The sequence below is a fragment of the Thamnophis sirtalis genome, unplaced genomic scaffold (genome assembly GCF_051295495.1).
Source record: "Thamnophis sirtalis isolate CommonGarterSnake01/CBP01778 unplaced genomic scaffold, rThaSir2_p1.2 scaffold_6, whole genome shotgun sequence".
In the NCBI taxonomy this organism is placed as follows: Eukaryota; Metazoa; Chordata; class Lepidosauria; order Squamata; family Natricidae; genus Thamnophis; species Thamnophis sirtalis.
In genome coordinates, this window is record NW_028261386.1 from 39,357,582 (window position 1) to 39,380,812 (window position 23,231).

Genomic DNA, 23,231 nt, shown 5'->3' on the forward strand with positions numbered 1-23,231 from the left:
TTGCACATTCCTGCGATGTCTGCAAGTCAGCCAGCCATTTTAACTGGTTCAGCATTTATAAGACATTATAAAATAGACAGATGTGGCCTTTAATAATACTGAATTGCAATTTCTTTACTCCTGGGTGACATGGGTGAAAAAGACAATATTCCATAAATCCATGGTGTAGCTACACTTTTATTTCAACAATGTTCCTGGGAACATTGTTGAGAACGCAGAAAGAATTCTGATAGATTAGATTTTCCTAATCCAGAATTAAGTCTAGTACAGTCAAACAGATGCCTACAAAAATCTCACACTCAGGAAATGAGTATTTATTAAGTGACTCCACGGCATGTTGCCTATGACAATAAAAACAGTATAGAGCCATCGTATGCAACTGATACAACACACAGCACATATAGTGGCTGATGGTTATGAGATCCATAATTCAATATACTGTGTCAAATTGGGGATCATTGATCTAACATTGAACTATTTTCAGATGACGATTCTATCCACAAAAGTGTTGCTATCACGAGTAGGTTAACATAATAAAATCTTGAAATAAATGTATTCCTTATAATATATTAGTAGGGAAGAAGATATTTGAATGGAAGAATGCACTGCATTAAAAAAAAACAAATTCTATTTATATGTGATTGTTCAGACTGGATTTAGGCCATCCGTTAATCTCTTTGTTTCTCTTACCAGAATCGTTATCATGGGCATCAGGTAGAGTAAGATATACATTATTATTCTTTTTGGCTGGTACTGTTTCAGTCAAACTGTTTGCTTTTTCTGAATCACTGGAAAAGAACAACAACAGGATAAACGTGTTAATTATCACTTACCTAAAGGCAGGGTATATACTAGAGCCAGAATGCCATAGTAGACCAGGGCTTGGACTAAAACGTGGGAAGGTTCTAGCCAATGTTCAACCCAGTGATGGGTTCCAAATTTTTTTGCTACCGGTTCTGTGGTTGTAGCTTAGTGGGCGTGGTGTGGCTTGGTGGGTGTGGCAGGGAAAGGATACTACAAAATCCCCATTCCTTCCTCACTCCAGGGGAAGAATACTGCAAAATCCCCATTCCTTCCCCACCCCACCAAGCTGCTTTCCAGCTCCCTTCTCCTGTGCAGGGCAGCAAAAGAAGACCCAGCCGAAGAGCTGGGACTCAGGAGGCAGTGAATAGATTGGGGGCGGGGTCAGCCAGAGGTGGTATTTGCCAGTTCTCCGAACTACTCAAAATTTCCGCTACCTGTTCTCCAGAACCCGTCAAAACTGGCTGAATACCACCTCTGCTTCAACCGCGAAGATTCAGTGGGTGATTTGGGACCAATTATTTTATCTCAGTCCCACCTACCATACAGAGTTGTTGTGGGGAAACAAAGAAAGGGGAAATGCTTCTGCAGAAAGATGGGAGAAATTTAAACAACAGTAATAATCAGTCCTAGAAAATGAGCATCTATCAACCTTGAAGGCTGAAATGTGGGTGCACATGACATAGTCGTGGTCAACATTGCTCAGGCAGCAGGACTTCTGGCAAAAAGACAGATGTTTGTTGTGTCACAAGCCATGCTGTGTGAAAATTTTGATAAAGCAAACTGCCAAGGCAGGATGGTGATGATGTCAAGTGGTGATCAATGCACTTGGATTAATTTGACATGTTTTAGCAAACTGTGGCTTCTGCTGCTGAAAATCCGATGGTTTGCTTCTTTCCTACCTGTGAAGTAGGGAAAGTGTGATCTCTTCCTAGTGTTCTTCTCCATCGTAATGAGGAAAGCTGACTGAAGTCAAAATTATACTAGTCATCACTGGCTCAGTGGCTTATAACTAACTATGGGTTGTGTGTGGTCTCTGGCACAGAATGTTTTTATTAGATGTTATCATTTTTCTTTGTACATGGTATTCCAATCCCTGTCAGCTGCCCTGAGTTTCCTGGTGAGTGGGTACCCTGATCATTCTCATGCACCAAATTGATCCATTCATGATGCAGAATAGAGAATGGGTCACCTGATGTCCTACTTTCCATCTCTATTGTGCTGCTCTTATGTACATAAAAGAATTAAGGCTGGAAAAACCAAAGACTATTTTCTCTGTATAGTTCGTGCTAATTACCCACAGTATTGTTTCCTATGTCTCTGACAAGTTGTATCCTTTTGCTATAAGGATATACATAATGTAATTTGTGGTTATTAAATCCCCTGTGCTTTTTATCTCTTGCCTTTCATTCATTTTTTCTCTCTCTCCCGCTCCCTCTCTCCCTCCCTCTTCTCTCTGCCTTTTGTCTGCCTTTTGTCCCCTGTTGCCATCTAATCATGTTTATATTTGCTGATGTTTAATAAATAAACATCAAGTTACATTTTGATAACTGAACTAAGCAGTGTGTGCCTTCTTGCTCTAATCTGGATATAAGCACCCATTGCAAGTGGGCTGGGTGGCAACTAAACTGGAAATTACATGCAGTATTTTTCCACCAGCTAAGTAGTGCTGCATACAGCCTTTTAGAGCAGCAAAAAGAGCAGCCATTCCTGGAATGGAAATGCACTTTCTGCTCAGAAATTAAGGTTGTTTATATAACTAAAGGGGGAAAAAACCCGGGATACGGCTTCTGCTATTAATAAATAAAATTCTAGGAAATATTTTAAGTATTAAGTTGGTATGTTTGCACAGATACGCAATGTTTATTTATTGAATCTGTATCCTTTTTTAAAAAAAAATCCAAGGGCTTGGGACAGCATTCACTTCTTTTCTTCCCACTCTTACCCATTTTTTTCCAACAACAATTTTTCCAACAGTCACTCAGTGAAGGTAAGAGAAAGAATAACTCTAATACTAATCATAGTCATTTTAGTAAGATTTTTAAACACATACATACAAACATACTATAATGCAACATCATAACTGAGAATGTTCTTTTTTAATTAAACAAAAAAAAGTCAAGCAAGACTTTAAAAAGCATCACATTAACAGGTATGGCAGGTTGGACCCACAAACTCTGTAATGCTTTGTGTATTTCCACTGAAAACAATTGGCCTAACTTAATATGAGTGACATTGATTTCAATAGTCCAGCCTTAAATATACCTAAATCTGAATCCCATTAAAGGATCTTAATATTAGTTTCTAGAAAAAGAAGGGAGAAAGGCCAATTACAATATATTTCCCATTGAAGTGTAGCTAGAAATATCTGAGCGTATTTGAATCATTCTTAAATATATGTGTTTGTGTGTGTATAGTGGCAGGAAGAGATACTGCTTAAGATCATCTGAAACAAGGTCATTTAGGGTTTTAATATCAAAATTGAGCCTCCAAATTAAATAGTTTTTAATTACATTAACGCTGTGATTATGATATATATGACGATGTTAGCTCAGGTTTGTGTGTCAGTAGCATTCAACACAAATAAAGTTTGATTTCATTACTGTAATCCAGTTTGTTAACCTGCCCCATCTGTCTTCTTTCAAAAAAAAAATCCCTATTAACCCAAGCATATGTAAGATAACCATGATTCTGGAACCAGATGGTCTATTAGATTGCCTGTATTTTGCTTTTCTGTTCTTTTAGAATTAAACTGAATTTAGTTTTGGTAGTCATTTTTAAGCATGGCTGGTTTATTGGGATGGTTTGACTTAAAGATTATTGTTATCACTTTTTGTGAACCACTCTGGGTATAGAAATAAAATCAATCCATTAATACTACCAAATGAATAATGAATTGGATTTCAAGCCCCATAATCCACCCTCAAGAGCTCTCACAACCCACATAGGGAAACACAGCATGAGTGAATGCTGATATGCAATATACAGTGTTCCATTTTTATTCACTGCTACTCAAGATCAGTAAATAATCAATTAGGAATGTCATTATTGCATGGTATTAAATAGGAACCCTTGTCTCCAAGTAGATGTATTGTACTTTATCATTCTTTGACATGAACAGGGAACATCAATGAAAGAGAACAACAAGCAAGCTCCGTTAGTATACCAGTTGGTGGCATTTTGCCAGGAAAAAAAATGTTGACGATGTCTTGTGGGGTTGTGTAAGTGTCCTGACATCTCTGTCTAGCTGCAGCCCAGCCAGGGGTAAGAGAGAAGGGATTTCTTCCCTCCACCCCTCTCCCTCTCTGATTGCAAGGATCTGATTCTGTTCTCCATAGAATATGCCTGGCAACAGATTTAGTTCTGGTCTGTCCATTTGCCTTGATCTGCAATCCTGCAAAGTTATAATGAATTCTAAATGGCAACTTGCATTAAAATTTCAGGTTTATCTCTGGAATGGAGCAGCATTGGAAAGTCAGTCCTGTCTTGGCTCTGAAAGGCAGAGGGGAGGAGGGATGATCCCTGGGATCCTGCTATTCTCCAAACAAGGCTTGATAACCATGATGGTTATTTCCCAAGGTCTGGTTCTTAGAGTCTAAGCTGGTTATATGATATTGTCTTCCTTTTCATTTACAAGTGTTATAAAGTGGCATACCTTTCAATGCTTGCTTGTGGATGCTTAATGGTTTCTACAAATTTCAGGTCTCTTACTCAGGTACCTATATTTAGATCTAGGCAGGAATCCTAGACCTACTAAAATGCTTGTAAATCCACTCCAGGATTTACAAGTATGTAAGCGGGTGCAGTACAGACATACAACCTTCTTTTTCTTCTCATTCCAAGTATAGTAAATGGAATTATGGATTTAAATTGCATGAAAGCAGATTCTGATTAATCATTATTTAAAAAGCAGCTGGACAGTAGAATACATTATCCAGACAGGGGGCAGACATCCTTTCTTGGATGTGTTCCAATGGAAGCTGGACAATAAGGACGCTTTAATTTGGATTCCTTCATGCAATAGAGTATTGCACTTGACGGCCCAAATGGCCTCTTCTACCTCTATTCAATAACAAGAGCAACACACAGACAGACAACTCTTTCTGCATTTCTGGGTTTAAGGAAAATCCAGTTTCAATGTAAAGAAAAGCCTACCTTTGCTGCGAAACATTATACAACATCTGCCACTGATGCAACATATGTCTACAGGTCACTAAAGCCTCTTCTGGTCCTTTATGTATTAATTCCAGTTTTATTTTTGTGAAGAGTAAACTGCAATAAAAATATACACACATATAAATAGCAAATAATATTTAGCTGTAAAGATAAATACATGATAAAAATGACTTCCATTCGAAGAGCTATGATGTCTACCGTTTGACATCCAAAATTAAGCTATTTTCAAATAATATAAAAACACCATGCTTAGCTGATAACTGCTGCCAGCATTACAGCCGAAATGGAGCCTTTAAAAAGACACCAGGATGGATGGGAGAACTCTAATTATTGCAGAAATTTTAAAAAATAAAAAAATCCTAACAGTTCACCAAAAATAAATGTAAATTTTATTCAAATAATTCAAAAAAATCAAATTTGAGGAGAAAACCAGACAGATTGGCAAAAACAAGTAACAGAAAAAGTGGGGAAAAAATTCCCATCCATAAATATAGATGGGTTAAATGTATGGAATTAATATTATAAAACTTATTACTAATTTGCAGATGGATTCCTTGGGCTTCATTTTTAGTACCATATTAATATTAAAATAGTGTTCTTATATATTATAGTATGTTCATGCAATAACCGGAAAAACTGAAAAACAAACTTTATAATAGAAATGAAGTTAAAAAACAATCAGGCTGGAAAACATTCTTCAATCCCCAAATCTAAAAATGTTGATTTAAAAAAAAACAACAATTTTTAGTTAAAAGAAGATTTTACAAAGATTTAAAAAACGATAGAAACATATGGTGAATAGTATAGAAAAGATTCTAAAGGGTAGAAGTGAAGAATTACAAAAAAGTAAGAAAAAAGTAACAACTTTAACTTGGATTTCTAAAGGCATACATTTGTACATACAGTATTTAACATTGTTGTGAAAAATGGAAAAAGACACACTACATTCATAGCTTTTAAACCAATCCTGCCTAAATCTTTATTCAAAGAAAACTTCATTAAGTGAACATAACAGTGAAGAAATTATAATATTGATAATGGACAGAATAATCCTAAAGAGATTATTTCCACTATATTATATTAATGCCACATGTTTTAAGGGGAGAAGCTTGCAGGGGAATTACTTCAGCTCCTTAATTATTTCAGTTGACCTTTTCATTGGTTTTCTTAGCTCTACAATGCCTTTTCAAGGTGTCAGCATGACTTTCTTGCACTTTTAGGATCCGAGCAAATCAGCTAACCTTAATATTGCTCATCATCCAAAACTACCACTGGGGATCAGATTGAACAAACACATAAAAAGCCTAGTCACAATGTTCCCCTACAATGGTATCAGATGTACCAGTATATTTATTTATTAAATTTCTATGCTCCCTTCTCATGAATACAACAACTCTGGGTGGTTGTTTTACTTCACTTATAATTGTCCTTTCAAAAGATGTATGTAAATTAGCACAGATATATTTTATGCAAAGCTTTCTCCTTTTGTTGGCAATGTATAATTAGTGGTCCAGCTGGTGAATGAAACCCAGGAGCACATACATGCTCATGAGTTAGGCTTAGTAGCTCCCATACCCACCCACTTCTTGGTCTAGCACAATGCAGCTTCAGCAGAAAACTTAACAAGAATTTTAGGGAAAGGAGAATTATGGTTGTGTGAATGTCAAATAAGGTCCTGAACTGAACTTTATTCTATCTGCTGAAATACAGAGCTTGCTGCAAGATATATGGCAAGAAGTAGAATTTAATCCTCAGAGCCATTAAGAAAAATTCCAGCAGGGCTATGTTTAAAATTCAAAGCCTTCTATCAAATTCCATTTGGTTACATGAAGGATTTACCTCTTCATACCCATATCCTTGAATAGCAACATCCGTTGACAGAACTAAAATTGTCATTCAATAAAAGGTGAGTTGAATATATAAGATGAAACTTTCATTGGAAACCAATCCTTCCCACTAAGAAGGGTCTTAGGTTTAATGTCAGAATGTCCTTTAAAGGATAAAGTAAATGAAAGCCCCAAAGAAGAAAATGCATCTTTGTTTTGAAATATTCTTTTTAATATTCAATTGCACCAAAGATGTTCCTGAAAACAATCAAATCATGCATGTGATCTCAATGTTTTTATAGGAATCCCAGCATATTTACTCTGTAACATTTTTTTATTTTAAATGCCTTGCTGGTCAGATGGGAAGTGCTCAAATGTTCCAATGTGGTTGAGGACATATATTTGGGCATGTAGGAAGTTAAAACCCACCCCTCTCCTTGGAAAATGAAATATCCTGGGAAATGTTGAAAAGGCAGAATATTATATTCCCCTGGATAAGAAATGGAGAAACATGTTTTAGTCAGGAAACAGACTCACTCTTAATAGCCCACACTTTTGTCAATGAGCCATTAAAGCCTGAGCTAGTCTACTCTACACAACAAAGGTGGGATTAGCTTTCTACAAAAACTCACCACAAGGTACCTGGGGAAATTACATCAGCCAGCAAGGCAACCAAACTTGGACTTAAAGCATAGTCTAAAGAGTTGCCCCTGCATGGCCCCACTGGAGTCTGACAACCAATCAGAATACAAGAGCAAGATCAAAGGCCAGAGAGGGCATAAAACCAGGGACTTTCAGCATCTCACTCTCATTTCTTCTTCACCCAACATCTGGAAGCATGTGACCCAAGGTGGCGCAGTGGTTAAATGTAGCACTGCAGGCTACTGCTAGATCAGCAGTTCAGCGGTTCAAATCTCACCGGCTCAGGGTTGACTCAGCCTTCCATCCTTCCGAGGTGGGTAAAATGAGGACCCAGATTGTTGGGGGCAATATGCTGACTCTCTGTAAACCGCTTAGAGAGACCTGAAAGGCCTATGAAGCGGTATATAAGTCTACTGCTATTGCTATTGCTTTTCAGGAACTCAAACCATGTGATCCTGCCCACGATTAAACCACCTTTCCAAGCAGTGTTTCCCCCCCCCCCACTTGGAACTGAACCTAGCAGGGCATTTCTTCCAATAGGCATTTAGCAGTTTAAAGGTTTCCTCTGACTCAAGGGAGTGGTACTCATCTCTGATGCTTAGCCGAGGGAGCCTATATTGTCTGAGACGTTTCTATCATCATGTAAGCAGTATGAAAATATGGGACGCAGTAACCTTCCTGCTAAAGGAGTACCTATTTGTCTACTCATGTTTGCATGCTTTTGAACTGCTAGGTTGGCATGAGCTGAGACAAATAACAGGAGCTCACTCCATTATGCAGCGCTCGGATCTCGAACCCGTGCTGCAGGCTTTCCAGATGGCAAGCTCAGCAACTTAACCGCTAAGCGACCGCATTACCCCCTTAGTAGTCATCATCACCTTCACCATTACAGCACTTTTCAGATTTCACAAATGCATTAATGTCCAGCACAAATTGTGCACATCCATTAAACATGAACATAGAGTTCTTGCTCCTGAGTGAAATTCTCCCACTTCTTATTAAAGCTGTGCCACAAACACTTGAAAAGCAGCATCTTTCACAGAATTTCAGTGCTCAGAGGTTCAAGGATTCCTATCCACACCGCCCCATTATTCAGTGGAATAGTTGGCTGCTGGAAAATAAAGGACGGTATTCTTTTTCCTATTGGCGGCATGAAGGCAGCCATAATTAGGCCTGTTGAGAGGATTACGGGAAGGGTAGGGATGTGAGAGAGGGAGAAGAATCTCTGGAATATATGTATATTTAAATGTGATGCAGGTATGCCAAAATGGAAGCACTTGCACATGTTTGCCCACCCATCTCCAAGTCCCACAATCCATGCAGCTCTTGGGACAAAAAAGTACCCATCTTTGCTCAATGTGAAAATATAAACGTAAAGCCTCCCTCAAGATAAACGTGACTCCTGTAGCTCCTGGTAGTTTCCTTAGTAAGAATACAAAGCAGTTAGCATTGCCTTCTTTCAGGATAGGCTTCCTAATCTAGCATCTAGCCCTGGGATTCCTCAGTTTCCCATTCAAGTATCAACCAAGTCCAATCCTGCTTAGCTTTTTAAAGACCAGTCAAGTTTAGCTCTATGCTGCCACCTGCTGTACCAGAACAATAAAGGGTGCAATTGCTTAAACAATTCTAAAGCTGATTCATGGGCCAGTTATTCTCTTTTTCTACACAGTTTATCTTGCAAAGTTCTTAGGAAGATAAATAGAGATAAAAAAAGATAGCACAAAAAGATATGCTCATCCCATTTCGCCACCGTTCTCCAGGATGCTGGATGAATAATTCAGGGTGCACTGCAGGAGACTTCAATATTATTTTCTTAAGTACAAGCAGGCAAACAGTATAACTGAGAATTAATGTTTTAAAGTCTGTATACAAAGAATAGATTATTTGTCATATCCACCCAAAGTGATTCACCATGTTTGTCTTGTGTAAACAATCAAATACTTTTTTTCTTATCTGACATTATGCCACCAATGGAAACTTCTGAGCGAAGTTTTTTAATCCACTGACATGAGTCATCATGGTCAGATCAATTTCCTCATGACCTCTTAAGTGAGCCTTATGCCTAAAATCCAGAGGTGGAGGCTGGAGTTTGGAGCATTGTAAGATAGTAGCAGATATGAACATTGTACCTTCTCTGTAGTTTCAATGGATAGACTATGTTGAGTAATTTGGTGGGAAATGATAGTTATTATTTTGCTACAGCAGGTTTCAGAGGATCTGGATTCGACTGGATTAGTCAGTGGTCATATCCAGGTCACTTGACATGCAACATTTGTGCCACTTCTAGATCAGCTCTGCATTTACACAGTCACATAGTGCATTGCCTTTGGGCAGCAAAGTCATGGAGCTGTGTTCTCCACAATATAGAAGGAATTCACACCAGCACCGTTCTGCAGCAGAAATACCGGAGCTTGGAAGCAGCCAGTTTCCAAGTGAGAATTCTTGCCTTGCCCTGCCTCCAAGCTCTTTGGTTTCCCATATCCCCACTGGAATTTATGTCCTTTAGCACTTACTGTGCTGGGTTTCTAAAAGGCCCATCTTAGAGTGATTCCCCCCCCCCTTTTTAAATTGGGCTAAGTTAGGACAATGAAAAAGAACAGCTTCCTGGTTGGTTGCTGACCAGATCGTTAACATAGTATCCTTTCTATTAGATGCATATCCTGTTGTGTAAGGATTTATTTTGGTGAATACGAAAACCACCATAGAGCTGCAGTGTATTCTGGCCTTGCTCCAAAATACTCAACATTTGTAAATATGGATTAATGCAGGGGTGGGCAGCTGGGGGTTTGCAGGGGTTTGGGAGAACCTCTAGCTAAGATTCTGTGCAGTTCGGAGAACCACCAAATCCCACCAAATCCCTGGCTGACCTTTCCCACCCCACCCTTCCCCTCCCAGGAGTCCCCACGTGGCCTATTTTGGATGCAGGTAAGTGCAGGGCGAGGCGGAGGCTCGGGGAGGGGGGAAAACGGGCCAACTAGAAGTTTGGGAAGGCCAGAAACGAGCCCATTTCTGGCCTCCAGAGGGCCTCCGGAGCCTGGGGAGGCCATTTTCACTCTCCCGGAGACTCGAGGAAAGCCTCCAGAACCCAGGGATGGCAAAAACACTCCCCCCCATGGTGCAGGAGGCTGACTAGGCCATGCCTACTATGGCCACGCCCACCCAGCAACCGGGCAGAGAACCCCTTGCTAAAATTGTTGAAGCCCACCCCTGATTAAGATGAAGGCCTACTCTTTTACATCAAAAGTCATAGTTGAAGTGGTGGTGCTATGCAAATGTTTTGTTTCAAATACGAAGCTTGTAGTTATATAGATTTTATTTCCATCATACAACCTCCCCTTGTTTAATATTTCACCTGTTTTGGCACATTCAGGGATTGCAGCCAGAGAAAGAGAAAAGCCTCCATTAAAGGAGGATAGTTGTAGCTCAGAGTTGAAATGAGAGGTCCTTGGTGTTCTTTGAGCTTTTTGGTTTTCTGTAGAAGTTTCATTATGCATACTAGGCAATATCATCAGTGCTAGTCAGTGCTATCACTGGTAATGTTACCTAAGGAAACATCTTTAAGAAAACAGCCAAGCTCAGAGAGAAACAGCTGTATATGTGGAAATTTCTCATTTCTGTTAAATTATTAAAGATACAAGAGATCTGATTTATGGTATACAGCATAGAATCACCTTGCTAAAATCCCCTTTTAAATACATTTTCAGCAAGCAAAACTAAAAGGCACTGCATTGTTCTTTCAACCTATTCAAAATAATATTGACTGTTAGCCTTGACAGAAGTTTCTTTGAGGGAAAGTTGGCTTCAAAAGGTGGAGCTGAAACTGACTTTCTGCTTAATTAGGAATTTTTGGAAGTTCTACACAGCCTTTCAGTTTTCTTTAAATGTATATACTAGACACAAAGTAACATTTATAAGCCTGATTTTTTACACCTTGTTTATGAAAGCAACCCTAACTTTTAATACCCCACAAAACACTCCTTTACTTCATATATATCCTGACGAAGTGAACAAGGAGAATCTTGTGGGCACTCAACATTATCACTCAGAGGGAGACTGCAGAATGGGGCTCCTTTTCCATTCCTCCTGGATTACAAAGGCAACTTGCCAGATGCCCGAATGGAAATCTGGATCTAGTCTTCAAAGGTCAATGAGACAACACCTTCTGAAGGGAGGAGACCCAGTGAATTTACATTATGAATCATTCATACTTTAACATTTTGGTTTTCCATTCAAGTGGGATTTATAACAAAATGCTGAGCGTATTCTCAAAAATCTTCCTGCTCCCAATTCCACTTAGCCATTTACTCCAAATAGACCTCTTTTTTCTCTTTCTAGTAGGTTCAGTGCAGTGGTGGGATTCAGCCAGTTCGCACCTATTCGGGAGAACCAGTTCTTAACTTTCTAAGAGGTTCAGAGAACCGGTTGTTGGAAGAAATCTTCTTTGGGTTTTTTTCTGCTTTACAGGGCTAATCCTGTAAGGAAGGCAGGAAGGAAACATTCTGGTGTTGTTTCTAGCCTCATCTTTATTGCCCTGCTTAGAGAAACTGCCTCTCTGGTTAATCCTTATTACATTGCAATAGCTAAGGCAAAGTGCCCATCAACCTGAGTAATGTTGAGTTGGCCATGCCCACACGGTCACATGACCACTAAGCCCCGCCTACCCACCTGGTCATTAGGACAGAGAACCGGTTGTTAAATTATTTGAATCCCACCACTGGTTCAGTGTCGGAAATACTAAAAAAAAGTGGTATCTGGAAAAGAGTACAGAAAGTTGAGCATTATCCCATGTAGTTATCTATTATAAGCAATCTACACAGCCAATTCATAAATTGTATTTTCTAAGGGGACAGGCTTTTTTGGTAATGTCTCCACTTTTTGAGAGTGTGCTCCAGAAGTATTTTGATCCATGATATGCCTTCCTTAAATGTTAAAATATTAAATATTAAACATATTTTTGTTTAAAAATGGCATTTTCTTAGTAAGTAGGTTTAATTGCTTCTAATTCTGATTTCCTTGTTTTAGTGCTAGGGCGCTAAGTCAGATAGTGATGTTTAATAGATAATTTATAAGTTTATAAATGTTTAAAAATTCAAAATATTCTGGGTAATATTTTCTTTACATTTCTTTATTCTTTTCATTTCTTTATTAGACTTATTTGCCACCCATCTTGCCTCGAGGCAACTCTGAGCAGCTTACAAACATTAACATTAATTTTTCTAATCAGGATCATTTTATATTCAGATCTCTCTCTCTCTCTCTCTCTCTCTCTCTCTCTCTCTTTCTCTCCATATCTTTAAAAACTTCTCCTTTAAAAATTCATGTAATCTAAGCAGGCAGGTCTTTCCCACAAGGTAGTTTTGTTGATTATTCTTTTGTTAAATTAATGATTATGACTGCTGGAGATAAGAAATGTAGAAAGCCCCTAGAGAAGAGAGAGTAGAAACCAGATAAAGGGCTTAAGGTTTTTGAAACCAAGGCAGTAATTTAAATGGTAGGGGGTTGTTCAGTTGCTAACTCAGACATCTAGGATAGTCTTCCATCTAACTAGTAACTGGAACTACGGTAATCCCTATTTAGTTTACTTGAGATCAGCCTGAGTCAACTAGTCATTGTAATATTATCTATGGTATATTTTTATGGTTGGCTTCTCATGACTTAAGGAAATAGATTTCGCAGTTATTTTCTAACACAGAAAATTGCTTCTATTAAGTTAATGTATTCCTATGATTAAAAAATGAATTATCAAAGAAAGGACAAAGGGGAGTTAAGTCAGGAGTCAAACATTGTCAAAACCACAGCTATTAATTTCTTACTACTTGGAAAATATTTTCGTACAGTCTGATCCTAACTCAGTTTGCACTCATGAACATTTTTGAGTTGTATTAATTCATGTCTCAATTGAAAAGCATCTAAATGATGTTTTAGATTTGGAGTATTGTTTTGTTCTTCGTAGTTCCTTGATTATCAACATCAAGCCTACTGCAAATAGAAAATCAGCACATATAGATCTGTACAGATTGATATATTAAGATATGGCTCATGTTATCTATTACTACCGGTATACTATTGCCAGATTTTTCCAGTCTTAAGGGATTCTTCAGAATTGTGTGGAATGATTCTTTCATTCCACACAATTCCTAGAAATGGCTAGGTAACATTTTAAAAAAGGGCAGAAACAGTTATGGTTACATAAACCAGTAAGTAAGATTATATATATATATAAAAAAAGGTTTGATAATGCAACATCGGAAATAGCCTGTAGCTCCATCTTATCCCACAATAAGAATAAAATATTACTGTTATGTCCCTGTCATTCATTCATTCATTCATATTAGACCACTCATTTCCCTAAAGAAGGGGCTCTGGGCGGTATACATCATAATCTGCATATAAAACATCTTATAAAATTAACAATTAAATATTAAGATTAATTTAGGATTATTTTTAAATATTATAAGATTAAATCATTATAAAATTTCATAGAAATTAAAATCAGAATTCTAGGATGGACATTTAATATTGCTTAATATAGTGGAGAGAAGGCTTGTGTAGCACCAGCCAGCCGCTGCCTCCACGCCCAATAAAAGGCCATAGAGTCAGGTTTTGACCCCTTTACAGAAGGCTGGGAGAATGGGAGCCTGCCTCATCTTTGGGAGAAGGATGGTCCATATTAAGGGGGCAGCGGCAGAGAAGGCTGATTTCCTAGACCAAACCAATTGAAATTCTTCTGCAGCATACCCTCATGCCTGATCAAATGGGAAAGGCAAAGCTGGTTCTGTAGGTAGCCTGGCCCATGCCATGTTGGGCTTAATAAGTGATGACCAATATCTTGAATTGGACTCAGAAGCAAACTGACACCCAATGCAGTTTGCAGATCAAGGACACTTAACGTAGCTCCTGTGACTGCACCTATTTACTGGAATCTAAATTTAAGATGATATTTGTGTATTTGTTTGTTATATTCCCCCTTTTGTTATTATAATATACGTGAAAGTATTCCTGTATTTAAAACATTTGAACAAGAGGAACATTTGTAGGAACTGGGTATGCCTAGTTTAATGAAAAGAAGGACTAGGGGAGACATGATAGCAGCGTTCCAATATCTCAGGAGTTGCCACAAAGAAGAGGGAGTCAAACTATTCTCCAAGGCACCTGAGTGCAGAACAAGAAGCAATGGGTGGAAACTAATCAAGGAGAGAAGCAACTTAGAACCCAGGAGAAATTTCCTGACAGTTAGAACAATTAATCAGTGGAACAGCTTGCCTCCAGAAGTTGTGAATGCCCCAACACTGGAAGTCTTTAAGAAGATGTTGGCTAGCCATTTTTCTGAAACGGTATAGGGTTTCCTGCCTAGGCAGGGGGTTGGACTAGAAGACCTCCAAGGTCCCTTCCAACTCTGCTATTGTATAGTAAGATGTGCAATATACATTTATGCAACAAAACACCCCACAGAAGCCAGAAGATTGTTAAAAAAAATTTCGCAAACTTCAGTGGCACTGGAATATATCACATCTACAACTTGAAGGTAACTAATAGGGATGCATACTTCAGACTCTCAAGCTTTTATTCTTGTTGGAAATGTCCCTTCATTAGTTGAAACTTTGTTTTGTTGCTATAGCTACTTTCATTACAACTGGCCTTGACTAAGGCAAGAAGTATTTATTAAACATAAAATAAAAACGTATTTAGTTTCAGCTGTAGGAAGTTAAATCTAAAGGCATGAGAACAGTCCTGTTGGATCAGGCCAAAGTCAAACATCTTTTTGTCCTGCAGAAGCCAACCAGGGCCTGATACAAAATTTACAAGCAAGACCTAATAGATCACAAAACAGACCTTCTCTGAAATTACTGTTAGAAATGAAAGACAGCATGATAGACTTCCATTTCATTATTTGGTCTAATCCCCTTTTAAAGCTGTGCAAATTAGCAACTATTATTACATTAACCAATCACTTCAACCTTTTCCTGTTAATCTTTTAAAAAATGCTGCATCTTTGAAAATGACATAGATGCATTTTATATTTCCTACAACGTACTTTTTATTTTTAATGAAATCTATCCATTGGTCTGGAAATGGCTCTCTCTTACTTCCAGTGGGGTATTTCTACTTCTCATACATACATATGGACATGCACAGTTAAATTGGGCAGGTTTCCCCTCCTCCTGAATTTCTGGGATGGAGACCCTGGGAGAATTTTAAGGGAGGGGGGAATGAGTGCTTTAGCTTTTGCTCTAAAAACACCCCCCCCAAAAAAAAAATTAGTCTGCTTTTAATTCTTGCATCACCCACTTTGGATGATGTCTCTTAAAATACTGCACAAAGCCATTGACAGAACAGTAAATGCACACTGCTGATATATCATACATCAAGGTCTGACTCAGGGAAAATAATTCCCAAAGGGATAGTCGCATTACTTGTCACAGTAAAAATAACTAAGTGTCTTCTGGTACTTTTAAGACTAACATGGGTTTAATACTTTAAGATTTATAGGCCATGGAAACTCATGTCATAAAAAAATTGTCAGTGTGGAAAGTGCTGTACGGCTCTTTGTCAACACAAATCAATATATAAAACCTCGTGTTTACTTGGAAGTCAGTTCAAGTATACTAAAAGTGATTTCTGAGAACCATAGCAAATGTTTTCAAGCATCAAGATATTTTTAAAGCCTCCTTCAGTCTAAAAACCAGAATCATTAGAAGCTGAATTTGTGTCTGTGTTTCTTCGCGTGTGTCTATGTGGTAAACAGCAAATCCAAATAAATGTTCAACTCCATTCTGTCCTGCTAAGGTCCCAATGATCATCAGAGCCACCATTACAAGAGGCTGCTCTAAAGTGGAGCTGTCCTCGGTGGCTATGAGAACTTTTCTTTCTGAGTAAGGGGAAACAGTTATTTTTGACTGGGATGACAGCAGGAGAAGAAAAAGAAATGTCTTTCTGTCCCTGTTTTGTTATGTTGATAAAAATTAGTTTGGAGGCTGCCCTACATTCAGTAATGACTTGTTTTTTTAAAAAAAATCACATGTATAGTTGCTAAATATGACTAGTTTGGTCTTTAACAATTTGACAAGAACACTGCAAAACTACAGAGCAATCCTGCTTTTACTTATAGAATCAAAATAAAGTCAATGGAAGACAATCACCATCAACATAACTAGAATGTGTTCTTTGTTTACGGTTTTCATGTGGCATAAAAACAAACACTGAGTATGTTATGTTTAACCAGGGTTTAATGCATACATAAATCTAAACCATAAAGTAGGGTTTATAAATTATTATGTCTGAGTTCCATTTCCAGCCAATTCTAACCTTCAGTTTTACATCAACAATATGTTTTCTCTTATTTCGCTTAGAACTTAGATAACAAAATTGTAGGTTAAATTTTTGAGGTCTATTTTTCTTTCTGTAGTTTTGGTATTCACTTGCAATATATAAGCTTTGCAATAATAAAAGCCGATAGAAGATTGAAAGATCATTTTTAATGTTCACTTGATCACTAGTCTTTTCAAGAGCTCTTTAGAGCAATTATTGGAATTTATTGCTCTTGTGTAAGTACCCTTCAGAGCTAATTGAAATAATAGTAAAATGTGATCCATATAATTATTTAGCCATGAGGCTTGGTGTGCAAGTGTTTCTTGGATTAAATTCTAGCATTCTGTCTAATGTATTCTATGAAAAAAATCATTATTTTTCTTTATTATCTTTATAATAAATGTTTGTATTCTATGTTCACATATATCTTCTTACTTACTTAGTGAGCCATGGTTAGAGTACAGTACTGCAGGCTATATGCCAGCTGCCTGCAATTTGGCAGTTCGAATCTTACCAGCCTCAAGTTTGACTCAGTCTTTCATCCTTCTGAGGTCTGTAAAATGAGGACCCAGATTGTTGGGTGCAAGACTGTGAAGCACTATGAAGTGGTATATCAGTCTAAGTGCTATTGCTACTTGTTATAAAGAATAATGAAGAAACATGCTGAATCTGGAGTTGGGACTAAGGAAAAACTAACTGCATAATGTCTGAGAATATATCTCATCATGTGCTAGTTATGCACCAAAAACTTCCTACCTCTGTTAACCTATTGTATGCTGAGAAGGAAGGAAGACATTTACTACAAAGTATGAACAGGACAGGAGATGTAAGAGACTTTGAAGAGGCTAGAAAAGGAATGAAAGGGAGATAAGACATACAAGAGGATTTCCCCCCCTCATTATTTAGTTTATAACTGGCAACTCAGTCCTGGTGACCAATAGCCTGGAAAGAAGCATTTCAGAATATTTAGAGCAGTGCTTTTCAAATTTGGCAACTTTTAAGTTGTGTGGACCTCAACTCCCAGAATTCCCTAGCCAACATGCTTAATGTTGCCATATTTGAAAAACACTGATTTAGAGAAATTCTGCCTTAATGAACACAATATAAATGTGGGTTGGAAATATGTCCAGCAGTCTCCAAGATTTGGTACTTATCCCATGATTACTGCACCATTAGAGATACCTTACTGAAACCTGTGTAATCCACACTCCTTGATCTTGCCCAAGTATGGAACTTAAGAGAAATGGAATAATTACACGTTCAAGGGAGTGAGATCTTACAGATGAAAAGTTAACAGTAGCCATGCACTCATTATTAGACTTCATGCATTGCCTTGCATTATGTTTTTTTAATGAAATAATTTTATTAAAAGCTTAATTACAACAAAAAAGGAAAAGAAAAATATATTCCTAATTTTATGGTTTTTAAATCTATTCATCAGTCATGATATTAAGATCGTTAACTTTTAAAAGACTATAAACAGAAAGCTGGCTGTATAGTTATGTAGGAGAAAATGTGCAGTTCTGTAGTATTTGAGAAGCAGCAGGTGTTCATGTAATTAAACACAGAGTAGTAATACAAATCCACTTGGGAGGAGGCCTTGGGTTGCCCAGGAATGGGTGGTGTTGAGTCCAGCTCACTCACATCACACTCTATAAAAGGGCCCAGAGGAGTCCATTGCCAACATATTTCTCCTGCAGAAATCATATTCTGGTCCTGCATTCATCTGAACCTGGGAGCAGCACCTAACTTAATATTTCTGTCTTATCCAACCTGTCAAGCCAAAGTGGGCTTCACTGTTCATACAATCACTTTGAGAAATAAACTGGCACTCAGAAAGCAGAATTATGCCTCTTACTGTTCATAGATACCCTTAAAATAACAACTACATTTTCTGTAGTTTGAAAAAGCTATCAGCTCTCTTTGATGCATAATAACGGATATGATCGTATTTTCCACTTGTTTCATATTAGAATGCATATTAATTTTAAAGCCCTATCCAAACCAACATGTCATAACCCACATCATCATCATAATTAACACCATCAAATAACATTTACATATCCCAGGTATTTGGAAGGGAGTCAAAAGGTAGATAAAAATGCCAAATCCAGTCTAAACATCTGGCTATGTGACAAAACAACAAGAAAATAATAATCCCTCAATGACATGGTTGTGAGACTTGTGTACTCTAAAGAAGATCTGAGCTATGCCAGAAATTCAACTACATTGGACAGGTCTCATCAGAGAAACCAGGTGAAAACTATCTCTCCCATAAATAATATGGTGAGTTGCAATTTTACAGAAACCCAAACTGGTCAAGGTCAACAAGGATGCACTAGGTGTCGAAATTCCTGGACATCTGGTGACAAATGTGTTACAGGACTTGGGACTATTTTCTGAGCAACAACAGCAAGCAGTTGCAGGACTACTAGAAGAAAAGTTGTTTACCTGTCACAAATATACAAAAATTGAAAACAAAGAAATACAGGTAACCCTCCATTTATGACAGTTCACAGTGACCATTCGAAGTTATGACATAATCCCCCCAAGCAGTGGTGACATTTTTTTTCTACCGGTTCTGTGGGTGTTGCTTGGTGGGCGTGACAGGGGAAGGATATGCAAAATCTCCATTCCCCCCCCCACCTCTGGGGCCAGCCACAGGTGGTATTTGCCAGTTCTCTGAACTACTCAAAATTTCCGCTTCCGGTTCTCCAGAACCTGTCAGAACCTGCTGAATTTCACCCCTGCCCCAAAGTACTTACAATACAGTCCTAAAATTATGAATGTTTCCACACCATGGCAGTTGTTCACCCTTACAAACAAACGCAAAGGCACTGCAATATTTGCCTTGCCTAGCCCACCCCCACCCCTGGTGGGTCACCTTGCATTGATCTAGTGAGCCTTCAGTTTCTTGGCATGGTTCTGTGGTTCAGGCCTTCAGTGTGTTCTCAGAGAATGGAGGCTTAAAATACCACAAGATTGCATGCTCTCATGGTACTTTAGGCCTCAGTTCTCTGCAAACCCAGTCCTGGACAAGATCTGTGGCAAAAGGCTTTACAAACAGAGGGAAGGCCTGAAGCACTGAATGAAGACTTCCCTCCATTTGCAAAGCCTTTTGCCATCTTTGCAAAAAGCCTCTGCTACTGAGAATGGATACCAGGATGGGCGTTTAGATTCAACAAAAGGTCAGCACCAGGCAACTACAATTACTGCTTACTAACAACTTTCCAATTGCTAATCAGTGTGGTAGCTGATGCTGTCCAACAGCCTGTAGTTGAAAATAAGCTGTTTCCACCCGAACAGAAAGGAAATTGCACAAACAGCAGAGGAACAAAAGCTCAGTTCCTAATTGACAAGATGATTCTGGAAAATTGCAAGAGAATGAGGGCCAACTTGAATACAGCATGGATTGATTACAAGAAGGCATTTGACTCCCTGCCATGTAATTGGATAATCAAGGACCCAGAGATAATAGAACTCTGTAGAAACAGCAGAAGCTTTGTACAAAGATCAGTGGCACAATGGAAGACACAGTTGTTGGTCAATGGTGATAGACAGGGAGGGGTTAAATCAAGAGAGGAATCTTCCAAGGAAACTCACTCTCACCACTGTTATTGGTCATTGCATTGATTCCTCTGTCAACCACACCAAACAAGTCAGGCCATAGCTGTAAACATTAAAAACTTCTGCCAGGTTATCCCACCACCTTTACATGGATGATCTGAAACTGTATGGAAAAACCATCCACTCTTACCAAGGAGAGGGTAAAATAGTGAAGAAATCAAGATGCTCTATGGAAATGACATCAAGAGTCTGGATGAAGACAATTACTACAGATACCTGGGCATCTTTCGAGCTGACAACAACAAGTACACTGAAATCAAGAAGGTTAGAAGAGAATACATCATCAGGGTGAAGAAAGTCAAACTCAATGAAGAAAATATCTCAAGGCAATTAACACCCAGGCATTTCTAGTATTAGATACATAGCTGGAATAGAGGACTGCACTCAAGCAGAACTAAAAGTCCTGCATATGGAGACCAGAAAAATAATGACAATGAATCATGCTCTTAATCCATGCAATGATGTTGATAGACTCTACTAACCAAGAAACAAAATTGGGTGTGGAATGTTGCAAGTTACCAGATAATTGAAGAAGAAAAAAGGGCATTGGAAGAGTATCTGAAGAACAGTGGAGAATGGAAATGTCTAAAAGCAGGAAATTTGAAGAAAGAGACAAAGGGGCTAATTCTGGCTACACAAGACCAAGCCTGGAAAACAAATGCACACAAAACCAGAATTGAGAAAACAAGAACATAAGCAAATGTTACCTCTGCAAAGAAGCTGAAGAACAGGGGATCACCTAGCTGGCTTCTGCAAAACTGACTACAAACAACAACATGACAAAGTAGCAACAATGGTGCATTGGAATATATGCAAGAAATATCATTTGCCTACAAGCAAGAACTGGTAGGACCACAAAATAAAGTACTAGCAAATGAAGAAGCTAAATGCTTTGGGACCTTAGAATTCAAACAGACAGGCACCTGCCACATAACACCCCATATTTAAAAACTGTTGATAAGAATGACGAAGAAGTCCGGATAGAAGATGTGGCAGTATCTGGAGACAGCAATATGGAAAAGAAAGAATTGGAGGAAATCACAAAATACAAAGACTTGCAAATAGAAGAAGAATGACTGGGATGAAAGAAAGCAAAGATAATATCAATAGTAATAGTCTCCTTGGATGAAGGCCCAAAACACCAGGAACACTACCTCATTGGCATTAAAAAAATCACCATCAGTCAATTGCAAATGGTAGCTTTACTTGGGACAGCTTAAATCCTGGCAGGATACCTTTTACACCATCAAACAAACTTTGCCTATCATAGATCTTTGGAAATGATTTGATAGGTGGAAAAAATGCTAAACCCAATGTAAACATCTGGCTGACTTTGTGAGCATTCCTAATAATTTTTATTTCTATTCCACTCATAGCTGAGGGTCTTACAGCAAACTAAAAAAAAAACAAGGCGGCTTTTTGCTGGAATTCTCATTGTTTAATTTTAGTTACTCATAGAATCTATTCAGGTATCAGTTCAGACTAAGGAAATTCTGATTTTTTCTTCTTCCACTACTAATCCATCATCATCACATCAAACCTACCTATTTTACTGTGGTAAATCATTATATAGCATAGTCGTTTTTTATTGGGGCAGCCTTGGCAATATGCAATTTAGTTTGATTGATGGCAAAGGCAGAGCTTAATTTCAGTTATTATAAATTATTTTTTGCAGCATAGAAAGAGCCATAATTTCTGCATTTTTCCTATTGATTTCTAAACACAGTTCATTTGTTCATTCCATTGTTTTTCCTTTGTTCCTTCTACATTTTAATTGACTCTTTCCCCTCAATTAAATACTTTGCTCACATTAGACCAGTAGATCATCAAATAAATCAATCCAGAATTCTCATTCCAGATACGAATGACCTGGTTCAAATTATTCTACTTTGGACATCATATGCAAAGATTTTAAACTTTGGAAAAAGCTCTATTGCTGATAAAGATCATGTAGCAAAGTACTGTAGATGGATTCATTTACACCTGTGATGGGTGCACTGTGGGAAGTTCTAAAAGACCAGATTATTAAGATAAAGATTATTAAGATATCATAAAGAAAATCTATTTATATGGTTGCTCAGAGTATACACCAACTTAACTATGCCACATAATTAACCAAAACCCTTATTTTCTTATTTTATTTTGTATGTATGTATGTATGTATGTATGTATGTACATATGTATGTCCTGTATGTATGTATGTATATCCTGTATGTATGTATGTATGTATGTATGTATGTATGTATATCCTGTATGTATGCATGTATGTATATCCTGTATGTATGTATGTATGTATGTATGTATGTATGTATGTATGTATGTATGTATGCTGGACTTGTTGTATTCGGGTCTTTTCCTGTGTAAGATTGAGGTTGTTGTCTTGGCAACATTTTGGCGAAGGTCCCACTCGCCATCTTCAGGCTGGTATTTTCGGCTTCGTGCTTGTGCGAGTAAAGTGTGGTTGGAGCTACCGTCTCTCTATAAATCTTGGTGGGGGTGTGTGTAGTGCTGGCTTCGTTGCTATAAGTGGGTTGATTGGCTGTGTAGTTGCATCCTGATTGGTAGATGGAGTTGATGTTTGTAAATTGATTGGCTGTTTCGTATCATCCTGTGTGGCTGAGGTGCTGGCTGTGCGTCCATTGTTCTTTTGTGTTGTAACGACCTGGATAGTGGGTGGGGGTCAATTGCAATATGTAGCCTTACAATAAAGTAGAATTAGTTCATCTTGCTGTATTTCTTCTCAGATAAAAGCAGCATTACACTGCAAGTTCCACCACTTTGGAAGGTGCATATGATATTGCAGCTATCCTTCCTGCAACCCCAATTGGAACCAGCCATGGGGAAAGAGGA

The 23,231-nt window shown here is 38.1% G+C and overlaps 1 protein-coding gene across 1 annotated transcript in view; it reads right to left on the reverse strand.

Moving 5' to 3' along the window:
- TTC7A (tetratricopeptide repeat domain 7A) overlaps positions 1 to 23,231 on the reverse strand; it is a 156,986-nt gene that overhangs the window by 58,252 nt on the left and 75,503 nt on the right. The window contains exons 16-17 of the mRNA XM_087717674.1: positions 4,957 to 5,073; positions 691 to 788 (exon numbers count right to left, since the gene is read on the reverse strand). Of these exons, the coding sequence (XP_087573800.1) occupies positions 691 to 788; positions 4,957 to 5,073 (215 nt within the window). The remainder of the gene's footprint in view (positions 1 to 690; positions 789 to 4,956; positions 5,074 to 23,231) is intronic.